Source organism: Danio aesculapii, chromosome 16, assembly GCF_903798145.1.
Source record: "Danio aesculapii chromosome 16, fDanAes4.1, whole genome shotgun sequence".
Taxonomy (NCBI): Eukaryota; Metazoa; Chordata; class Actinopteri; order Cypriniformes; family Danionidae; genus Danio; species Danio aesculapii.
In genome coordinates this window covers 28,126,904-28,151,697 of record NC_079450.1, presented here as the reverse complement: position 1 = coordinate 28,151,697, position 24,794 = coordinate 28,126,904, and the positions used below count along the sequence as shown (strand labels likewise).

Here is a 24,794-nt window from a genome sequence, read left to right as displayed (position 1 = left end):
TTTGAGTTCCTACTGCTTTCTAAACCTTGACAGATAAAAGACGCTGACAATTGAATTGGAGAGCTCTTGATTGGATTGAAGTGTTCTTGAACGTAATCTTGAACCTAGTGAATGGAAAAGGTGCAGACTGTTGGAGGACGACACGCTGACAAAAGTACTCTAAGCTGTAAATAAAACTACATTCACAATGACAGTGATTTAATTAATGGAAGTTACTGTTATTCTACATTTTGCATCCAGTGTGTATGCGTGTTATAATTAGATTGTGTCTTTTTAAGTAATATAAACTCACTTTCTAGTTCTTTTGACAAACTACTGTACATTTGTTAACATGAAAAATACTTCTAAATAACGTATTAATCTTAGTTGATGTTAATTTCAACAAACACATTTGATAAATAGTAAATAACGTAAATAGTATTTATTGGAGCTACTGTATAACAATGATCAGCTATATGTGTTTTAAGTCAAAACTTAAAGAAAATATTTAATGGATTAATACTTACTGTTACCACGGTTGTTAAATATCAGTTAGGGTTTATTTTATATTAAGCAACAAACAATTATTTATTATATATTTTTAATGCAGGTGAAAAGGAATGTCTTAAAATTTTGAAATGTCTGATTGTTTGTCCTATGGTTCTGTGCTCCATGACACACCATTACACTGGCTGTTAAAAACACAGAGAGATGCCAAACGTGCCACTTACTAGAATATTTGGTAACACTTTATTTTGATAGTCTATTTGAGTATTAGTAGACTGTTGATACTGCTGCTAAACAAACATTTATATATAGACTATATAGACATTTATATATAGACTATATAGACATTTATATATAGACTTTATAGACTATATAGACATTTATATATGGACATTTATATATAGACTATATAGACATTTATATATAGACTTTATAGACTATATAGACATTTACATATGGACATTTATATATAGACTATATAGACATTAATATATAGACTTTATAGACTATATAGACATTTATATATGGACATTTATATATAGACTATATAGACATTTATATATAGACTTTATAGACTATATAGACATTTATATATAGACTATATAGACATTTATATATAGACTATATTAACATTTATATATAGACTTTATAGACTATATAGACATTTATATATAGACTATATACTGTAGACATTTATATATAGACTTTATAGACTATATAGACATTTATATATAGACTATATAGACATTTATATATAGACTATATAGACATTTATATATAGACTTTATAGACTATATAGACATTTATATATAGACTATATAGACATTTATATATAGACTATATAGACATTATATAAATGTCCATATAGTCTATATATAAATGTCTATAAAGTCCATATATAATAGACTTTATAGACATTTATATATAGACTATATAGACATTTATATATAGACTTTATATACTATATAGACATTTATATATAGACTATATAGACATTTATATATAGACTATATAGACATTTATATATAGACTATATAGACATTTATATATAGACTTTATAGACTATATAGACATTTATATATAGACTATATAGACATTTATATATAGACTATATAGACATTTATATATAGACTATATAGACATTTATATATAGACTATATAGACATTTATATATAGACTTTATAGACTATATAGACATTTATATATAGACTATATAGACATTTATATATAGACTATATAGACATTTATATATAGACTATATAGACATTTATATATAGACTTTATAGACTATATAGACATTTATATATAGACTATATAGACATTTATATATAGACTATATAGACATTTATATATAGACATTTATATATAGACTTTATAGACTATAAGAAACTTTGAAAATACATGTCAACTTACACTAACCCTAATCCTAACCTTAACCCCAACCTAACAGTCTACTTATAATCTAATGAGAATTAGTTGCCATGTAGATGCAATGTAACTTACTGTAAATTCAACAAACGGACCATCAAAATAAAGTGTAACCCAATATTTTTATCTAGATATTTGACCCCTATGTTGTAAAACCTGTAAACAACGTGAGAGCATCTAATAGCCGACTTTGAACAAAAAACATGCAATCAAACGCACGATTCACATCACCAGTTCTCTGACGCACTGGAGACAGCTGTGGGTTACAAATCTACTGCACTCAATGAAACCACACATCAACAGCTGCTCAGTGCATAAACACAGGCCTGAGGAAAATATGTGTAGAAATGCACACAAATAGCAATCAAAATCTGCATATAGACACTCACCAAGACTACATTTATGCCTAAAAAAAGCTTGCGTCTCTTTCCGGAGATGTTTTATTCACTGAGATTACCTGGAAGAAAATAGCAGACCCGAAACATACTGTAATTTGTTTGATTGGAATGTGAAAAAGAGCGTGAAGAACTGCTCTTGCTCACATTGACACACAAATTGTTCAATAGTATTTTAGTTCCTCAAGGCCATATACAAGGTCTCTGTGTGTGTGCTCAAGAGACAGTGTTTTCATGCATCTTCCTAGAGGCGTTTCAAGACAGACAAAGCAATAAATTGTTCAAAACTAGTCATATTGCACATTTACATTTTTCTCAACAAAGAAAAACTACTCTAAATGTTGATTTTTAAATTTATATACATTTTATCCCAACATCAGTCACTTTCTACAAACACTATGTGCTCCAAAGGCGTAATACGTTTACTTGTGCACTGCACAAATTATTCTTGTGTCTTCTGCACAATTTAATGCACAAATACCTTCTTTTTTTTTGCATAATTTAATGTACAAATATTTGTTTTGCACAGTTTCATGTACAGTATTTAAGTTGTTTTTGTCTATGCTCAGTTTGTATACAGCATGTGTAGTCAACCCTTTAGCAGCAGTTACATATTTATTTATTTATTTTTTGTTATGTAGCACCATGTAGACATGACATTTATTTCCAATATACAAAATAAGATGTTTTTTTTCATGGAGCAAAAGAAGTGCATTTTTTAATCTTACATTTTAAGTCAAGTTATTTAGTTATTAGATGGTCAAAAACATTTGATAACAGGTCTAATATTAATATACAAATAAATTAAGAAACAGACTCAAAGCGATGAGCTTGATTAGAATATGAAAAGGTCGCACACAAGGGGCTCTTTTTTAACGATCTACTGTAGGCACAAAGTCTAAAGCGCATGGCTCAAAAGCATTAAGGTCATGTCCTAATCCAGTTTTGCTATTTTATAGACAGAAAAATATGCTTTGTGCCCTGTTGGATTGTCTAACAGAGTTGTGCTTATTCTCTTAAAGAATTAAGGGTGTGTTTTGAGTATAACGTGCATTAAACCAATCATAGTCTCATCTTCCATTACCTTTAAGAGCACATTTGTTAATTGGCGGACGTTGTAAGTGGAAAAACTGAATGCTTCACCAGCAAGTAAACAGTTAAACAGACCATCTGCAGAGCGAGGATAAAGAACAAGCCTCATCCATTCGGCCTCTTTACTTTCCTTTTACTATTTACTTTACTCCTATACTTTCGTAGATAAGGAAACAGTGTTGTACACACTCCACTAAAGACATCCATTAGCCTACATATTTATTTTTGTTTGTTAAGCACAAAGATTTGTTTCAAAACTATTTCCAAATTCAGTTTTAATTTCCAGCAAACGAATAAATGAACAACAATAATAAAGTCTGGTCAAAAAACTCATTCATGTCCAAACACGCGTCCTATTCTTATTGTGTACACGTTTTGGACCTGCATAGGCGCATAACTACCATGCACTGGACTTTAGACCGGCTTTTAGTTTGTTAATTGCGCAATCTATTTCATTTCCTCAAAATAGCAACCCACCAACAATGCACCTTAACACACCTTCTTTTTAGACCGGAACACCCGTGAGTCCACAAAATGGTGCACATGGATTTGCTATTTAAACAACGTGGCACAAAACGTGAAAATTAGGGTTGCGCTGGTCTGAAAATAGCAACAAATCACGATGTCTTGCACCCTCTTGCACCAGGTGTATAATAGTTCCCAAGGTGTGTCTGTGTTTCTGCAGGTTTCATTGAGTCAAATGTAAAAGTTTTTAAGATCTTTTGAAACCATTACCAATGAAATTTCAGACTTATACAGGGCTAAATGCTGGGTATTTTTTCTAATGGCCCAGTGGAATAGATTTGTACTTGCCTCATTAAAAAAAAATATATATAATAATTTAATTCTTTCTTATTTTGACATTTTAAATTATATGTCAAAATATAAGCAATATAGTAATATAAATATATATTTTTTTGCAACATTAATTTTTATGACGGTAAGAGTAAAATAAAATAGCAGTAGCATAACAGCAAGACAATTAAATACTTTTGGTATTATACTAATAATTATTTTTTTTTAATTATTAGTATAAATACAAATAAATATAACATTTGTTAAAAGTTTTATTGAGATGGGTTGTTGATTATTGGACGGGTGTCGGACTAATTGGGTAGCTTTGCATGGATGTAGGAAAATTAAGACCTATTTAAAATGAATTAAGACCTACAACACAATGTTTCTGCAAATTTAAGACTTTAAGGACTACAATTTTTTATATTTTTTTTAAATTTATAAAATTTATGGCTACGCAGACACCCTGTAAAAGTGAGTGTGTTTTCATGCATCTTGCTAGAAGAGGTATATTCAACAGCTGCCATCCTAAGTTAGAGCCAAAGCAATGTGACGCTCAAAACTGGTCATTTTGCACCCATGGCTAAATGAGGCGCTTTACTAACATTGTGATACACAAAATCTATATTGCCACACAGAACAAAAGCTGATGAAATGCCTTCTGCGTTTTTCTTTCCTCAATTTCCCCTCACGGATCAATAAAGTGTGACTGTCTTTCTGCGAAGCAAGAGGCTTATATGCATCAAAACATAAGCATGATAAATCATTATATGCAGGTTTATTAATGGATGAAAATGTGGTCATGCACTCAAAGCTCAGTCAATATTGTCCAGATCAATACAGGACAAGGGATGAAGGTAATGAAGAACAAAAAGAGACGTACCGAGGGATAAAGAGAGGAGGAAAGAGCTGATAGAGAGAGAAATAAGAAGCACTGATGTATGGAAGCGGGAGAGAAATACTGAATTATAATCCACTGCAAGTGATTCAATAACAATAATCACATAACAATCAGAAGAAATCACACATTAAATTAAAATATAAAGATATATTTTTCAAGACTGCATATTGAATAGACAATTTCATGTTTGTTTCTTTCCTGAAACAGAACATTTTTATAATATTTATGTTTTATAACGTATAAATAATTTATATGTTTAATAATTTATATGTTTTATAACGACCTCATCAAGATGGCGCCGCAGATGGCCGCTTCAGTGTGGAGCTCTCCAGTGTTTGCGTCTACCTTATGAACAGTTAAATATCCCCCTACAGTGCAATAAATAAGTGCAATACTTTCTCATACGCACTTGTACACAGCACCTTATATCAATATACAATGCAATACCTTCTACATTCGTACTTGTACACAGCACCTTATAACCTGTATATTTATAACAATCTGTACATACAACTCAACATCCAGGTTTCTTGACTAACCACATCTGTTTAATGTTATCATTTTTATTTTATTTATTTTTTTCATATTTATTTTCTGTTGGTCACTTTTCACTTTATGTACACTGGAAGCTTCTGTAGCCAAAACAAATTCCTTGTGTGTGTGTGAAGAACACTTGGCAATAAAACTGATTCTGATTCTGATTAATGTTGTTTTAAATCAATTTGATCTTTCAATGCTAACTAAAAATATCAATTAAATAAAGTTTAAATTGAAATGTGCTGTTTGTAAGTGTTTGACTTATCTAAAGCATAAAAATACCATAATATGTTTGCAGATATTTAAGAAACATGCTAAGTGAACATTCTTGTTTATCTGAAAAACAACGCTTAAGTCAGATATTCTGTTTGAAAATGGCTGTTATGTGCCGGAATGGCTGTCTTGGTTCTTTTAACCTGCCCAATGCCAGTTAACCAATTATATTTCAGCATCCCGGGCTGCCTTGGTGGAACATATTTCACTCATTCAGTCAGGAAGGGTCTCAAAGAGTATGTCCGTGACTGAAATGCGACCTCTGGTGGAAAGTAGCAGACTCCAAAATGAGACGCAGATTCAGAGTTCCACATGAGGTGTTTATTAAATAGCAAATAATATAAATTCTACAAACGTAAACATTAGGTGAGCAGGTTACATTATAACCCTGCACTGCAAAAAAAATCTGTAATTTAACTTTTTTTTTCCAGCAGCTGAGGTGCTGGAAAATAAAAGCGTAAAATAACGGCTGTTAAATTACAGAAATTTACCGTAAAATAACGGAGGTTAATTTACAGAAATTTCCTTAAATAAAATTTTTGGGTAAATTCCTGTAATTTAACATCTGTTATTTTACTGTAAATTTCTGTAGTTTTTTTGGAGAAAAAAAAAGAAAAGTAAAATAACAGACTTTTTTTACAACGTGTGTCATAACACGCTACGTGACAAGATTTGCACAGTGATAAGCAATTTGGCTGTTTGCACCAAATGAAACACAACAGAAATTTAAATACAACCATTCAGAAGCAGAGAATAGTGCATTTACTGCACTCCAACTAAATGGTAAAGCTTATAATCTAATTAATACACATTAAACCTCTTTAACATTATTAAATGTACATGCTGAATCACTGATATATGTTGGCTTGCACCGGGTCAGAGTTCTAAAGTTCAATTTCAAATGGTTTATTTTTTATTGTCAAGAACGGGGGTAAACTATCTGTTGCTGCTTTCAGTAGTATGACAACTAATGTCAAGTAAAATGGCATTCAAACTCAATTATTTATAGCATTTACCACTGAATGAATCAGGTGTAGCTGAGGTGAACATTGTCGATTTATCCTGTTTTTTAGCTGCAAGATATAGATGCAGTTTCTAAAATATAAATTTTATGTGTTAGTTAGAACAAAAACTCCTATTGATATGGAAAATATTCCTTCTACCACATGCTGTTGCTTTTATTTAAAACACTATTTAAATCAACCTTCAATCAGTCTTTAGGCTCGATAGTTTAGGCACACTTCTGTTGATGTCATCAATCTGGCAACCTGCGCTTGTGTATGTTTAAAAAGTATTAATTAATAAAATCTTTCTGACTCCTAAAACATCTGCATATAGTGTTTGCTATGTATTAAATAACTGTTTACTCAATTTATTGAAGCAGACAAGCCCTGTAATAAAACATAAAGAAATGTAAAAATCTTTAAGTATAGAAATTTCCTTTTTTTAGAAAAAAAATTTATTCTTAAGCAAAACTTCAGTTCATTTGATAATCAAGATTGCTAAACTAAAAAGATTTGTGAAGTAATCTATATCATATATATATATATATATATATATATATATATATATATATATATATATATATATATATATATATATATATATTTCAGTTCAGTTTCTCTTATGAATTCAGAAGACTTGAAATAATTCACATGGGCAATATTCATGACACTAAAGGTTTTTGCTCTTTAAAACTCATTAATTGTATTTGCATTAAAAAGCACATGCAGAATATTATTTAAAACATCCCCTTATTTGCTCCTGCGACCCACAAGCATGCACTTCTGGTAAGGAAGCCTTATTTTCAATTTCAGGTAAACTAATCCCTTTAACAGCAGATATAAACCGCTATAGATCTCTGCTGACCATTTCCGATCGAATCAGCGAAATGGATGTTAATTGCCGGTATAAACAGGGCCGCAGAGGCAGATAAGCACTGAGAAATAGAAGAAGAAAAGAGTTAGCAGTAAACAGAGGGAATAAAAGCGAGGTAGTGAAGAATGGCAGCAGAGAAAGGAGAAAAGAGAGGGAAAAAAAGAAAGCTAGTGATGTATGGAAGGGGAGAGAAGGTTGCTACTGAGGAATGGACGTGTAAAGAGTCGGACATTGAGCAGAAGGCAGAAAATCAATGGTGAACAGCGGCTAAAGTGGAATCTGAACTCTGCCTGAAGTCATAGAGTGTGACGGAGGAACGAGCCGAGAGAAAGGAAGCCAGAGAAAAGATGGGATGAGGGCAGAAAAATGGCAATATAAGCGCAGACGCGAAAAACAAATCTGCAGAAGGCAAAGAAGCAGGAGGCCACAAGCTAATTAAAATCAGACGAGTCTCGGAAATCAATCGATTCAGGAGAACAATCGAGGCTGTAATCAAGAGATTAGCTCAGAAGCCATCCATTCCACTACAACTTGCTAATGACCACAAAAGCAGAGGCATGAAACCAAAGATTTAAAAAGATATATGGAAATAATTTGGGTTGAAATTCACAGCACTTAGGTAATGGCTAACAATTTAATTATATCTTTTGAAAAAAGGTCACGTTTTAGATGTTAGGCGGCAGGGGTGTAACAGCACATAAAAATGGTGGTTTACTCCAGACATGTCATGGGACGTACATTTCTGATAAGGGGGAATAACAAAACACAAAAATTATTTTTCTAATTATTTTTTTATCAGTCTTTAAATAAACTCAACTAAAAATATGCTCCTTTCTTTTTTTTTTTTACAACTATTTATTATATAAATGTCTAAATCTTTAACCTAAATTATAGGTCCCATTTTATACTGCAAGTGTTTGTTGAATGTACAGTACTTACATTTAAATTAATTATTTCAATGCATGTATTATATACTTACATGTTTTTACATGTATGTGTTTTATTTACGAAATACCTGCATATATTTACACTTGTTATTCATTTCTGTAAGTATATTTATAATTACACGGTTGACCCATCCAAACCTTCCCCTAACCTGACCTATAACCCACCTAAATAGCACTGTATGTGTTTTGTATTGCAATATAAGCACAGTGAGTACATTGTATTCATTTTTTTAAGTAACTTAACATAAAGTGGGACCAAATTATGTTTCTACTCCAATTTGTTGTTGAAATACAATACAGTAATTTGAACAATGGCATTCATTACTTTTTTCCATGGTTGATTTGAACATGGAATAAACAATGATTTAATTAGGACATTACTAATTAAGTGAAATATAATTAAAATATGAGCTAAAATAGTACAAATACATGATGACAATCTCTTTGAACTCACGAGCAGTAGACAGTAACTGATTTGCCTCAGGTAAATGTTATTGTTTACAAGCTGTTTTACTGACACCTTTCCATTGTTGACATGCTGACAGAGATTATACAAGACATGACATGTTCATTCATCTTTGTTTTGAGCTAAACTAGAAGAATGACGGATGGTGTTCACTCTTGCTCAGTGAGGCACCAGTACACTCTCTTCAATTATTTCCTCTATACATCCATCCACCAACCCTTCCTTCCCTCCTTAATTCCATTTATCAACATATCCTTCATTTATTACTTAATTCCATCCATCCTTCCATCCTTAATTTCATTCATCAATCCATCTTTCTTTCCTTCCTTAATTCCATCCAACCTTTCTTAATTCCATTCACCCATCTATCATTCCTTCCTTCCTTCCCTAATTCCATCTATTCATCCACCAATCCATCCTTTCTTGATTCATTCCCTCCATCCATCAATCCATCCATCCATCATTTCATCCATCAATCTATCCTTCCTTAATTCCATCCATCCATCCATCCATAAAAGTAGATATTTTAAGATCAAACACTGTTCTTCTACTTCCATCAATGCATCCATCCATCTATCCATCCAACATACATTTAAGTAGAATTTTTCCTTTTCCATCCATCCATCCATCCATCAATCCATCCATAAACACACACATGCACCTATCCATCCTTCCATCCTAAGAGTAGATATTTTAGTATCAAACTATGTTCTTCTATTTCCATCAATCCATCCATCCATCATAAATTTAAGTAGATAGTTTAAGATTAAAAAAAACATTCTCCTTTTCCATCCATCTATCCCTCTATCCATTCACCATTCCTTCCTTTCTTCCATTCACCAAAACAATATTTTAAAATCAAACATCTTTTCCTTTTCCATCCATTCATCCATCCATCCTTCCATCAATCCTTTCATCCATAAACACACACATGCATGCACCCATCCATCCATAAAATAGACAATTTGAGATTCTCCTTTTTCCATCCATCCATCCATCCATCCATCCATCCATCCATCCATCCATCCATCCATTCATCCATCCATCCATCCATTCATCCATCCATCCATCCATCCATCCATCCATCCATCCATCCATCCATCCACACAAACAAACACATTTATAAGATCAACTACTTTTTGTTTCTTTTTTGTTACTATTAAAAACAACACCGGAGCCTATTGCCCAGAAACATTTTTCAAAATATCTTCTTTTATGCTCTATAAAACACAAAAAGGATTTCTATTTCATGGGTTGAACAAAGCTAAGCCTTTCAAGCACAATGTGAACTTCACACATCACTAATTGGGATTCATTGATGTTCACAACTATTAATCAATAAATAGTTCCTCAAACTTCCATTTGCATCTTTATCTTCCTCAAATAGTGAGGTGTATCACATCTACAGAAAAAAAAGCACTCGAAATAAGTCTTTCCTTCCGACATGTCTGAAACTGTACATGATCGCCAGATTTAATCACCAGTTTAGGCGATTCTATTACAAAAAGTTGAAAGGTTATCACTTTTAATACTAGGCAATATACAGTACTAACAGCTCCTTCATAACTGGCAGTATATTTCACAGCGCAGAGAGATGACCTTCTAAAAAGCTAATTAATAAATAATTACTGTTTGCTTTATTACGGCCATATTAATGACATGGCTAACAAAAGCTTGGCCGATATGGGGCACTGATTAAAGAGCAGATGAATAATTGAGACGTTAGTGAAAGTAATTAAATATTCACAAGTCTGAACCAAAGCCAAGAGCATGACTTTCAGGTCTTATTTACATATTTTGTGCTCATGAGCCCATTTCTGCTCTCAAATTTCCTTTTAAAAATGTATAGAGCATCACAAATAGAGATTTTTCTTCACAGATTAAAACTGTAGACAAACACCAAAGACCTTTTAAAGTCATTTGGGATTGTTCTGTTGGAAAGATAAACTCTTAAAAGATCACGGGTTCATAATTGATTGGATAATTATATTTTGACGACTGATATAAAATATAAAATGCCCAGTCATAATTTTATGAAAATAAAAGAATGAATCAAGCTCACAGTATCAAAAACCATAAAACAGCATGCCGTCTCTCATCATAATATAAGGCAAAAAATATATATGGACATAAATTACATAGGACAAATTAACACACATTTATATTTAAATTTTTATTATTATTATTATTATTATTATTATTAATATAAATTTATAATTATGAACATAAATTAATATAAATTTTGTGTTAATAAATTCATTCATTCATTTTCTTTTCGGCTTAGTCCTTTTATTAATCTGGGGTCGCCACAGTGGAATGAACCACCAACTTATCCAGCATTTGTTTTATGCAGAGGATGCCCTTCCAGCTGCAACCCATCACTGGGAAACACATACACACTTATTCACACACTCATACAGTACGGACAATTTAGCCTACCCAATTTGTGTTGATAAATATATATATATTAATTTATATTTATAAAGGAATACAATATAATTAAGTATACATTAAGTAGTGGATAAAGTACATCCAGGAGGTTATTAATGCAGAATAAAGCCTAACAGGCTTATCAGCAGGTCGACACTATCGGAGCCATGTTGTATAAGATTGAAGAGCTTTATTTTGCAAAAACAACTGCCTGGATATATTTGATGATACTTAATACATGACTACATGCTTGCCCAAAAACATACACATTAGACACGAAATATGGTTCTGAGCAATATAAAAAATATTTATTTTCTAATTAAAAGCAAAGCTAACAGAAACAAAACAAAAAAAACAATTAATGGAGCTGAATGGAGCAAACACTAACCTATGTATTATCCACAAGTCACAAGATCGCACATTCAAAAACAGCAGTGGAGACAGACATATATGGATGTAAACGAATTTACTGATGGTCAATATTATTCTAAAGGTGCAACTAGTGCATTCACACTGAAATATTCCTTTTATTCTAAAATAAAAAGTGCACTTTAAATGCCCGGGTGATGCACTTATTCAACTGTTAAAAATAAGTGTGGAATGTTGTTCACTCCACGCACTCAAAGGCTGCAGCTTTGCTTACGTATCGGAAGGGGCGAAGCCAACGGACACTGACGTTGGATTACTTTTTATTTTATTTTAATAAAATAAGGAATAGGGTACTATTCCATTTATTTTAAATTGTGCAAGCATTATGCCACCTCACAATGGTGAATGCAGTTATACATACAGAAGGTACTATTTGATAGTTGAGTAATTTATTTCATTAATTTCGAACCAAATGTTAGTGTTCCATTTAGGATGACACTAAATTCGTATACTATGCTATTGAGTGTGTATGTGCAAAAGTAGCCTACATGGTGTATACGAGCATAGTATGTACTGTGCCAGTTGGGACACAGTTTAAGTACCCAGATGAGCCTGCATTATTGGTTTCAGTGGTTGTCATCTCGGAATAACATACTTTGGAATATCACGACTAACAAATCAATATCAAGTATTCTAGACAGCCATGTAATAAAATATAATACTGCAGTACAACTGGCTAACTTTTGGCTCAATTTATTAATATATATTTGTACATCTACAAATTAATTTTAATTTCTTACTGTAATTAAAACCCTAAGGTGTTTTGTTTCTGTCTTTTACTTTTTTACCAGAAGTGTGTTTACTGAGTGTTTAGAGTTTTTATGCGTCGGTTTTAAATCACCCAATAGGATTAATAAAAAGTGTATACAGTAGACACACGTTTTATCTGCTTTCCTATTGAATGGTGTTGGAAAAAAATATTGAGAGATCCCAGTTCAGGAGCCTCGTTTCAAGAAGAATTTCTTTATTGAGACTTGTTGGTTAGTCTGCAATCAAACAAGTCTGAAACAAGTCCACAAGTCTGCAAGAGCCTACAGGAGTCTCTCACAAGTCTGCAGTCTGCAAGTTTAACAAGTCTGAAATAAGTTTGAAACGAGTCTGAAACAAGTCACAGACACAGTTGTCCTATCTATGATATATATATTTTAGGAGGAGGGGAGAGGCTCGATGGAGTTGGCTGAGCTGAGCATGTAAATGAAGTATTGGAGGGAGCAAGATAAACAGCATTTCCAAGCCCTGAACATAATAATTACCATTCACAAGTATAGGTGTTAGAAACCTGCCCAGCTACTGACCACACAAGTTTATCAACAAAAGAGTTTTTTTTAAAGAAGAGGTGCCCAAACTAGAGCAACCTTTGATTTGGCCAACCATTTCATCTGAGAAGAGAGGGGGAATGATAGGGATGGTTTAGAGATTGCCATTTCAAATTTAATGTCATATTTTATTTGTTTGTTTAATTGTTAAGCTTAAAATCAATTTAAATGCTGTAATTTAGTTTAAATTGTACATACTGTCACCCAACGAACAGAGGACAATGCAGAGACTTTGGTGAGCAAATCAAGGCAAAGGCATAATCTGCTTGACCTGTGTATTCAGCATTGATCTCCACTGTCTTATGAATGTAATTAAGTTCTTATTGCAATAAGATTCAAAGTTATGTTTTCTATTTCTATATACTCATCCAGAAGCCCCTAGAGATTATGCAGCACCATTGATGCGATCCAAGACCTGTGAAAAATTTATGCCAAGGTATCCATAATCCTGGACCAGGCCGCATCCTGAGCTGATGCTGTGGTGGTCAAGGAGAAGTGTGAGACTGATTCCTGAAAACCACAGTCCCAGACGAGTCTTCGCATTGATTCTGTGGGCCAGCCTGAACATCCACTGGTGACCTACTCATACCTGCAGTTCTCCACGATGGACTTCCAACGCTCTCCAGCCTCCGGCGTCTAGACTGAAGCTCTGCACAAGAAGTTTGGCAAGAGGAGAAATGGTTGTGCCCAACTGAGCCTCGTTTCTCTCAAGGTTTTTTTTTTTTCACTTCATCAATTAGTCAACTTTGTTCCTCGCCACTGTCGCCACTGGCTTGCTTGGTTGGGACTTGTGGAGCTACGCATTGATGGATTTGTTCTTCAGTGTTTGGGCTTTCAGCAGTGAAAATTAAACTACACTGAACTGAACTAAACTGTAAACTCTGAAAACTGGACTGACACAGTTGCAATTTACTAGAACTTCTATGTTAAGCTGCTTTGACACAATCTACATTGTAAAAGCGCTATAGAAAAAAACATGAATATTAATTTTTAAATATTATTAAATAAATTAGCAAATGACCCATGGCAACTTTAAAGTAATATAATTTGGTACGTTAATCTTCGACCCATGGCTCTCACTGATATTTAGTTTTTGGCCTTTCATAAGAAAAATTTAGAGCACCCCTGCTTTAAAGAAACAAGATAAAGGCACAGTCGTTGAGACCCTGCCTTGTAGTCAGGAAGCGCATAAAGACAATAGGATAAAATATCTCCAACACTTGGCCTGCTCTAGTTTTAAATGAAATTAGATCATTAAAAAACACTGTTCATTTGGAACTAGATTATATATATTTTTATTTCCACACTAGCAATAACTAACCATCAATGGTGTAATTCTGCAAGATCATTAAGTAAAGAAAAGTCTGTGCTTCAGAGACTCAAGGAGAGACATCCAGCGTGGATGTGTGAGACAGCCAGTGTGCACCTATGGTCTTTTTCCAATAATTCATCTGACTAGATCATGAAGGACGCAGTGAGGCACGTCTTTTCCTCTCCAGAAGAAAACGAAAGGCCGCAAGGTGAAGCAGAGGGAATGAAGGACAGATGACGACAGATCCATCAGAGAACAAGAGTGACGCAGAGATGAAAAAACAATAGACGAGGAACTAAAAAGACTACATGCAGTGACCGAAGGTTTCAGTAACAGCAAAAAAGCCTGAGGAAAAGTTGGAAATAGAAAGGTGGAAGAATAGGAAGGAAAGGACTGGTGTTGGTGGCAAAAAAAAGAGCTATAGGTATTGTCATACCTCACCCTGCAAGCTATTCCTTCTCTCGTTTTCTTTCAAACTTTCCCTTTCATTTTCTATTTCTATAGAGCTCGGACACCAGCAGAGTTCGAGAAATTTCACAGTAAAAAAAAGAGCTGACGGCATGCTGAGAGAGCCATGACAGATGGAAAAAATGAGAATGGACCAAGGGAGGAGTGGAGAAATCAGCCAGGTAGAAAATGTGTGTGTATGTGTGTGTGGGTGAGAATGAAAACTACGGCGAGATGAAATCAGATGGCCTCATCATTTCCAAAAGAGTAGTGTGTGTGTGTGTGTGTGTGTTGTACCTTTTTGGCCTTGCTAAGGTACGTCCAGGCTGATTTTCTGAAGTTCACACTGTTGTCTGCCGAGTCTTGTTTGTCCAGCTGCAAATAAAAGAGCCATCCCAACAGATACCACACCTATATCAGAAAAGAACAGAAAAGACGATGGATAAAATTGATGCAAAAATATATCAGTCCTATATACTGAGAGCAAATACTGCCGTTCGATGTGCCCCAAAAGGAATTCCATTTAATGTTTGACCACAATAGAGACAATAGACAGCAGAATAAGCGTCCGTGGTAAGGTTGTTCACGGTGGAATATGTGAATGATGAACTGTTGACTGTTACAAGTAGTTTCTTTTTGTCTTAGAAGAACACTGTGTATTGTGTGTATGTGCTTTTTTTTATTCCCTTGAACTCACATTTCCAAATTCACTGAAAAACAAAAGTTGCAATCCTTTTTAAATAAGCACATTCCTTATAAACCTCGCATTTCAAGTTTCAATAAGTACATTCTTTGCAAAGAATTTATGTGTGACAGTGGGAGTTTGCACACACACACACACACACACACACGCACACACACACACACGTTCTAATAAGCTCTAAACAGAATTCTGAACTTTTTTATCTTTTTTAATATTAAACTTTTAATGCATTTTTGTGTGGATAAATGTATTAATTATTTGAACTCATTACAGCATATATTTGTATTATTATTACTATTTTTCATTAATTTTCTTTTCGGCTTAGTCCCTTTATTAATCTGGTGTCGGCAAAGCGAGATGAACCGCCAGCTTATCCAGCATATGTTTTACACAGCGGATGCCATTACAGCAGCAGCCCATCACTGGGAAACATCCATACACACTTATTCATACAAATACACTAGGGTCAATTTTAGCTTACCCAATTCATCTATACTACATGTCTTTCAACTTGTGGGGGAAACCGGAGCAAACCCACGCAAACATGGGGAGGACATGCAAACTCCACACTGAAATGCCAACCGACCCAGCCGAGGCTTTAACCAATGACCTTCTTGCTGTAAGGCGATTGTGCTACCCACTGTGCCACCGCATCGCCCATTATTAATTTAGTTTTTATTATAATAGCATATATTAATATATTGCTTATTGGGCTTTTTTTTTTTTTTAGCAACACACGCACACGCACACACACAAAAATCCAATATTAGTTTAGGTAAAAACATGCACTCGTTTTCCATATTATGTAAACGTATGTAAATGGCACATAGGGTCTCTATGTGTCCTTTACAAATAAAATGTAGAATATTCCATATTCTATTAATAAACATAAAACCACTTAGCTAACATGTAATCTCATATATAAATTATATAAATCATTAATGGTTTTAATTTACAGTAGGCTATTTATTAAGAAATGAAAAAAAATCCTACTTAACAACAACAACAATAATAATAATAATAATAATAATAATAATAATAATAATTATTATTATTATTATTATTATTATTATTATTAAGCAGGATATAGTTTTTTTTTTTGTTTTGTTTTCTTATAAAACTGCCCTGGAGTTAAAAAAAAATGTTTACTGTAAAAATACTTTTAAAGCAAATCACACCTAAGAAAGATGACTTCAATGTTTTTTTTTTTTAATCATTCCGAGTTTAAATGTTGGAACATTTGAAATGAATAGGGCATAGGGGGGATAACTGGGAATAGAACACAACCAGGAACTATGCTTCCAACTACAGCTCTAGAGGTGTAGTTGCAAGCGTACAAGTTTACGACGCAGTTTGCGAATGTTCGTTGGAATGGCAGATTTGGGCCAAATCAACAAACTATGCTTGTAACGACAGAACTTGCGACCTTAGTTGGCTAACAATGGTTTTCCGAAACACACCCCTGATTGGCTTACTTTGCTGTATATTTTAAACGATAAAATAAATGTGATAAACAAGATACATTGTGCATGCCTAATTTCATGATAAGTGTGCAATTAATCATGATACATAAATAGTAATTAAAACCAGAATCTATAAGGTCATTTTTTTTATTATTTTATTTTTTAAAAATTACAATTGGGTGACATGGTGGCTCGGTGGTTAGCACTGTCGCCTCACAGCAAGATGGTCACTGGTTCGAGCCCTGGCTGGGTCAGTTGGCATTTTTGTGTGGAGTATGCATGTTCTCCACGTGTTGGCGTGGGTTTCCTACGGGGACTCCTGTTTCCCCCACAAGTCAAAACACATGTGATATAGGTGAATTGAATAAGCTAAATTGGCCATAGTGTATGTTTGTGAATAGGGGTGTGTATGAATGTTTTCCATGCTGTGTTGCAGCTGGAAGCGCATCTGGTGCGTAAAACATATGCTGAATAAGTGGATGGTTCATTCCACTGTGGCAACCCCTGATGAATAAAGGGACTAAGCCGGACTAAGGAAAATGAATGAATGAATAAATGACAAATTTAACTAAATCAAACTATCTTGTTCATATTAAAATAAAAAGTGCACTAAATTTACACTACACACAACAAAAAGTAACAATTATTCATAATTCATAAAAAATTTTTGCCACAATTCCAAGTTTGAAGTCAAGTGTGTCAGCAGATTTAGGGTAAGATGTGGCAGCTGTTCAGTTAATATTAATATAGTAGCTTTCCCATTCAAATACAAGAAATGCTAATACAAAAATTATTACTATTTGCAAATGTTATTTATTTTGCACTCCATGCACATATCCGCATTATTAAAACATTTTTCTGCATGGTTTATTAAAATATAAATGATGTTCAACAAACAGACTTGGAATGGGATTACACATACAGCACACCCTTTCGTTCTCTCATTTCTATTCATGTTTTATTTTAAATCATTCCCATATTCCTCAATTATTCCATATGTGAGGTGTTGGAGTTACTCCAGGATAACGGATGAAATATTTGCCCTATATGATAAATTATGTCTAATCTGGCAGAGTTTACCCCACTCTCGCCTACGATGAATACAAATTAAAGTAGGCCTGCGAAACAGTCAGCCACTTGTAATTAACAAAACAAACCTACAGCACTTCCTGCACTCTGTCGGCGCTATAAATATTTGATTTCAGGCAGGATTAAAATAACCTTATTTGTGGCAAACGGAGGAGGAGAAATGAACAATGGGCCAGCTTTGTTTTACCCTTAAAAATGAGAACGTGGAGAAAAAAAGGCACAAATAGGCTTGTGGGGAGGAGTGTGTGCGCGCGTGCATGTTTTTGTTGTGCTGTGTTGAAGTGCTCTTCACTTTATCACCTACTGTTACACTCTATACCCTCCTCTGATGTCTCAATAACACACCACAGAGAGTTCAAACATCTCTCACTCCCACTCTCTCTGTCTCTTTCTCTTTCACACTCTCTGATTCTCCTGAGCCGAATGTTCAGAACACTCTGTAAAGCGCTCTCAATCTGTCAGATATCTATTAGAGAGAAACAGTGTGTGTGTGTGTGTGTGTGTGTGTGTGTGTGTGTGTGTGTGTGTGTGTGTGTGTGTGTGTGTGTATGTGGGAGTGGACTTCTGCACTTCTGGCCTGACTCTTCAGAGCATAGACTAGGGTTGAGGAATCAAAGGAATATACTGAAATGGTCCACTTCTGAATATGACATAGGAATTAACTTAACCATTTTAAATAATAATAATAATAATAATAGTAATAATAATAATAATAATAATAATAATAACAATAATAATAATAATAAAAACTGTAAATATGAAGTAAAATCTTTGAAAGTCACTCTTCAATAAGTTTCATATTCAGTCGTTTAATAATGTATAGGCTTCAGTTTTGCTCATTCATTATTTACCAACTCTCAGGATGTTGTTTGTACTGTGTAAGTTATTTTTAATCAAGTCTGAAGAAAGGATCAGAATGCCTTCCAGTTTAATAATGCTTTATGGGGAACTAAAGCAAACCATCATTCATGTGGTGTTGGGGTTTAAGAGTAGAAAATGTGCTGTCTTTGTGTGTTGGCCCATCAAACAAAGTACAATGTCTCAGTATCTCTGTTTTTCTGCCATCTTAGCATTGTGTGTTCATCATTTCCATTGCTAATAACATAAAGTGAAGACCAAAGCATTTTCCAACGAACAAACAACTGTTTCAGCAGGATGTAATGCCATAAATTATTAATCCAGCCGTCTGAGACAGTGATTCATCAAATGCTGCTGTCAAACATCCTAGCAGGTGCAGCCTGTAGGACGGGTCTGGAAATATTAAAACACCGCACAATAACAGGATAGAGATATCTAATCCAAGTGATTTATTCTATAATGGAAGTATTCTGTCATCCAAGTCCGATGTGTTTTAAAGTGGCCATTAAAGGATCTTCATTTTTTGGGAGGTCTCTAATAAAAGTCTCATATCCATTATTCAAAGACAAAAACAAATTTATTTTCTCACAATACGTACTGCAGCATCAGGTCTTCTCTCACTGTGTCTGAAATAGTACAATCAAAGATCCGTCCTGTCTAAACTTTTCCTTTTACACACAGTAATAGTGGAATCAGTTTTACCAGGTCTGCATCGCAATTCCTCAGAGAAAACGGCGACAACGCAAAGCATTTTTTAACCAACTACACTATTTGAAAGTAAAAATATACATTAACTATGTTTCCATCTAAATTTGCAAAATTCATTTATGAGCAAAACATGAATATCGCATATAAGATTTGTGAATGAAGCAAAGTTTCCATCCAATGAGTCAAAGAGAACAAAACATCCTGATAAACTGGCGCCAAATATATACAAAAAAAGAACGGAGTTTGCTGTGGTTTTTCTTATTTAATAAATTGTCTGCGCTTCAGAAGATGAAACGCAATGAACGCGCAGTGGACAGTTCTGGGAGATACAAACAACTGGGAGGTACTTTGACTAAGGGCCGGGACACACCAAGTCGACACCAAACAACTAGCACCGATGAAAGCCAACTGTGTCATCACCTCGTGTTGGCTCACATTTTGTTCAAAATTTCGACTGAAATGAGAGAGTGTGTTCTGTGCTAACATGGAGAAATGTGTCTTTCTGTGCCTGCACAGGGCAGTATCTATTTTCTCGTTCATAACGGGAGATCAGAACTTTCGCAACATTATCACAGTAATTAGCTACGTTTCCATCCACCTTTTGGATGCGCATAAATTTTTAAAATGTGCATAACTAGGTAGGATAAACTTTTTATTCGATAAGAAAAGATGTGCATAAACTATGATGGAAACACTTTTACCAAACAAATTCCAGTATGCGCATTAAAAAAGGTCATGTGATTTTGTTATTAGAGATCATGTAATGATAAAAATCTGTATGAATGGACAAGCTAGCAGGCTTAGCACATTGTAAACATCTGAAATGTTGTTTTGGTCATTCTTAAACACCAGTATTAATGTTATTATATTATTAATTACCTCCAGAACTGTCAAGAGCATCTGTGCTCCGTGTCTCACGCCTTCAAACGCCACCACACGTTCATTGCATATCGGCATACTGTCTTCTGAGGCAGAAATGATTTATTAAATGAAGAACAGATTGACGCAGCAAATTCAGCAGCAAATTCTGTCTTTACTGTTGATATTTGGCGCCAGTTAAGGTAATGAAAATTTTGTTCTCTTTGACTACTTGGATGGAATGGCTGCTTTATTCACAGGTCTTTTACACGATATTCCAGTTATTCGCATACATTTAATTCGCATCTTCAGATGGAAACATAGCTACTATCACTCACTACAGATAACTTGAATTGTTTACATGTTATGCCACTTTACTCTGTCTCACTCATGCTCTGATTCGTTACTGACAAACCAATCAGAACACTTCATGCCAAACGGTTGATTCCAATTACACATGATGAATCTGGCCTACAATCTCTGACATTAATCTGACATATATTAACCCGTCTAGATGCAACGTGTGCAACACACCAAATCAACTAGCTAGACTGACACTGACCGCTGTCCCAACAAAGCCCAACGTCCAGTTGGGTCGGTGTGTCTGAGCTCTAATGGGTTTTTGAAAGACCAAAACATTTCAGATGTTGTGAAATGTGGTCAATCCACTGGTATGTCCATTAATACATCCTATCGCACCCATTTTTGTTATCACAACTGTTAAAACAAATCACATGAATTTTTTATGCATTTCCATAATAGTTTATGTGCATTTTTTCTTATAAGATTAAATGTTTATCCTACTCAGTTGTGCGCATTAGCATTTTGATAATTTATGTGCATCTTGGTGCTTCCATTAAGCAGTTTTTATGTAATATTCCAAGATAGGTGGATGGAAAATACTGTAGCCACTGTTCAAAGCCAAATAACAATAGACCAACATTATGGAAATATCAGGCAGTTCAGGACCACTTCATTCAATTGACAATAACTTCTTTTATTGTGCACTTTGATATTTAAAATTGTGTAGACCTTTTACTTTAACAAACAGTGATATTAATAAATGTAAGGTAATACAAAAAATGATTAATTTAATCAAGACAATAATAGTATTTCAAATAACTAAATGCAAGATAATAAAAAAAATCAAGCACACACCTCCACAACTTCATCATCCTCTTCTAGAAGATCCTCCAAAACTTCTGTGGCCATCTGGGGGGAAAAAGAACACACAAAACAGCTTTTTTACTCAAGTCAAATGACAATTAACTTCTGGATTGATTTTAATTCCAAATAATGACACAACGATTCAAAAGTGAAGAGACTTTAATACATTTAGTTTAAGAGAAAAACAATTCACATAACAAGCTGCACTGTAATATTGCTTTTATTAAGCATACTTCCGCTGCATGCATCTGAAATTTCACATCATTTTTAATAGGGATTCTATTTAAAATTATGTTTGTGATAACATGATTTAAAGGGCACATAGGTTAGCCCTTTTTCCAGATTTAAGATAAGTCTTTTGTGTCCCCAGAATGTGTTTGTAAAGTTTCAGCTCAAAACACCCATCAGATTATTTATTATAGCTGTCTGAAGTTTCTGTATTATACAGTAGCTGGTAAAACCTTGTTGCTGTTTTTTTGTACTGGGCCTTTAAGGCTGGTCCTCCCCACCCACCGTTCCCACGTGCCTCAATCGCCGCCCTCGGGTGCCTCAGGAAGCAGATCTCACGTAACGTTTGTGAGAAATACTACAGTAAGAATTTACCAATCAGTATTTGATGCATTTTTTGTTGATGCATTTTTTTGTTGCAACCATGAGTCACACACAATGTCGTTACAAAGTTGACGCACACACAGCGCAGACACACACACAGCGCAGACACACACACACACGCACACACACATACACACACGCACACACACACAGACACACACACCCACACAGAGAGAGAAAGCGCGCGCGTTTAGCTTTGCACTCTTTTTGCACACATATGTGACAGGATACAGGTTAATCTCCACTGCTGTATGAATATCTGTTATGTTAATGTACAAAATAAACCTGATTTAACGTCCACAAACTGGAATTGAAGCGTCTTCTTTAATTGTACTGACACGCGGCTGTGCTGACGAAGTAAAGCTGAAGTAAATCGCTGTAATTCATTACACACATGCTCTGTTTAAAACATTGTAAACTTGTAAAACTCACTCTTGATCACGTTTGATGATAATTGATGAACATAGCGAACTGAACACACCTTTTATTCCCGGTTGCTTTGCGCACGTCCTGTCTTGTTGATATGATTATATGCATTTCTACTGAGACATGTTAATCAATATTGGTGGGCGGGGGGACTGCACTCCTACGTAAAGTTGCGGTCGTTCTGAAAACCGCTCCAATTGGTTTTTATGTTGTTAAATTTGAAAAAAAAAAAAAAAGAACTGGGTGTGTTTATATCACCCCAATATGATGGTCTATACACTATACCTACACACGTCTGTCCAAACAGCTTTAAAAGTAGATTTTTCACCATAGGTGCCCTTTAAATATCATACACTGCAGATACGTTTAGCATTTCTTGCACTGCCTTTAAATATTTGCTACACTGTCAGTGGTCAGAATAACGATATGTGAGAAGTTATTATGCAAAAAGTCTACTAATTCTCTGACTACTAGCTGACAAAAATGCAAAGTTTTTAACAAACATATTTTTACTATTTTGTTTGTCAGCAAAACCTAAATACACATAGCCACAAAAAAACTACCATTTTGAGGAATGTAAACAAAACAATGGTCCAAACGTAATTCCTGTTTTACATTTTTAATTTCTATAGCTTCCGAGAATCCAAAAAGAGCCACATATGGATAAATGTTGTTACGACAGCTGTTTTAACATTAAGTTATGATTGAATTGCCTTGTGTAACGGTTAAGAAATGGTATGATAACAAGCAGGAAATGTTCATGGGCCACATTGAATTGGTCTATAAATTAAAAGGACATTAAAACATGTCACAAAACTACAACAAAATAAATAAGCTGTACATTTTCATAAACCAAATGGCTCAGCTTTTCAGTGTATTATTTAAATTACTAAATGTAAATGCACATTTTGCTGCTTTATCAAAGTTAATATTTGTTGAGCTGCTGGACTACATGCTGTTTTAATTAAATACTGGACGATTCAATTATGCAACAGGTTGAATGTTCAATCATCCCATACTTTATGATCCACTTGAAAGGGATTCTGCATATAAATATTGCCTATGGTCATGAAAATGGAATCAGAACGCTTGAAAATGCTAACAGGCAGCACTTTTTGAGTATATTTGAATTTGAATATCACAGCAGGTTTGACAATTACCATAATCTGATCACAGTCAAGTAACTGTAGTAACTGAATCAGTAAAGTGTGTTTATGTTTGGCTTATGGTCAACAGCACTCTTTTCGCTGAACTTTAATTAAGTGTTGACTACGCTCTGCTTGCCGGTTCGCAAGGGAAAGAAAAGTGCTTATAATTTAATGATTTCTTTACTGCTTTATCACCTCACTTCTTATGTTAATTTGTTAAACACAGTCTTTATCTCTCCTTTGAGAGCCTGAGATCTTCATTTCGCTGATCGTGTTTATTGATCTATCTGCTGTCAGCCTCTGTCTCTCAGCTTAACCCATTCACCCGGAGCGTGTTTTAATTAAGCTTCGTCAATACATCTGATCTAGAGCTGATAGACAAGGACGGTTAAGGTCAAAATTTGGGTTTCATCTCAAATTCCTAGAGAGACTCATCCTGATGAAGTTGTAATCAAGTGCACAGCGATTAAGAATCTGAAAATGATATGGGATCATGCAACGTGAGCCAAGCCCAATGCCTGAGCATTCCAAGAATGACAGTTATAATCATATTGGCATCAATACTAGGGGTGTAAAACTACACATATTCATACCCGAAATGCTTGGCTATTTTGGTTTAAGCAAATGCAA

At 34.2% G+C, this 24,794-nt stretch overlaps 1 protein-coding gene across 1 annotated transcript in view; it reads right to left on the bottom strand.

Annotated features, from left to right (window-relative positions):
• The window catches only part of si:dkey-12j5.1 (uncharacterized), a 149,017-nt gene that overhangs the window by 14,219 nt on the left and 110,004 nt on the right, over positions 1 to 24,794 (bottom strand). The window contains exons 9-10 of the mRNA XM_056476142.1: positions 21,970 to 22,023; positions 15,430 to 15,543 (exon numbers count right to left, since the gene is read on the bottom strand). Of these exons, the coding sequence (XP_056332117.1) occupies positions 15,430 to 15,543; positions 21,970 to 22,023 (168 nt within the window). The remainder of the gene's footprint in view (positions 1 to 15,429; positions 15,544 to 21,969; positions 22,024 to 24,794) is intronic.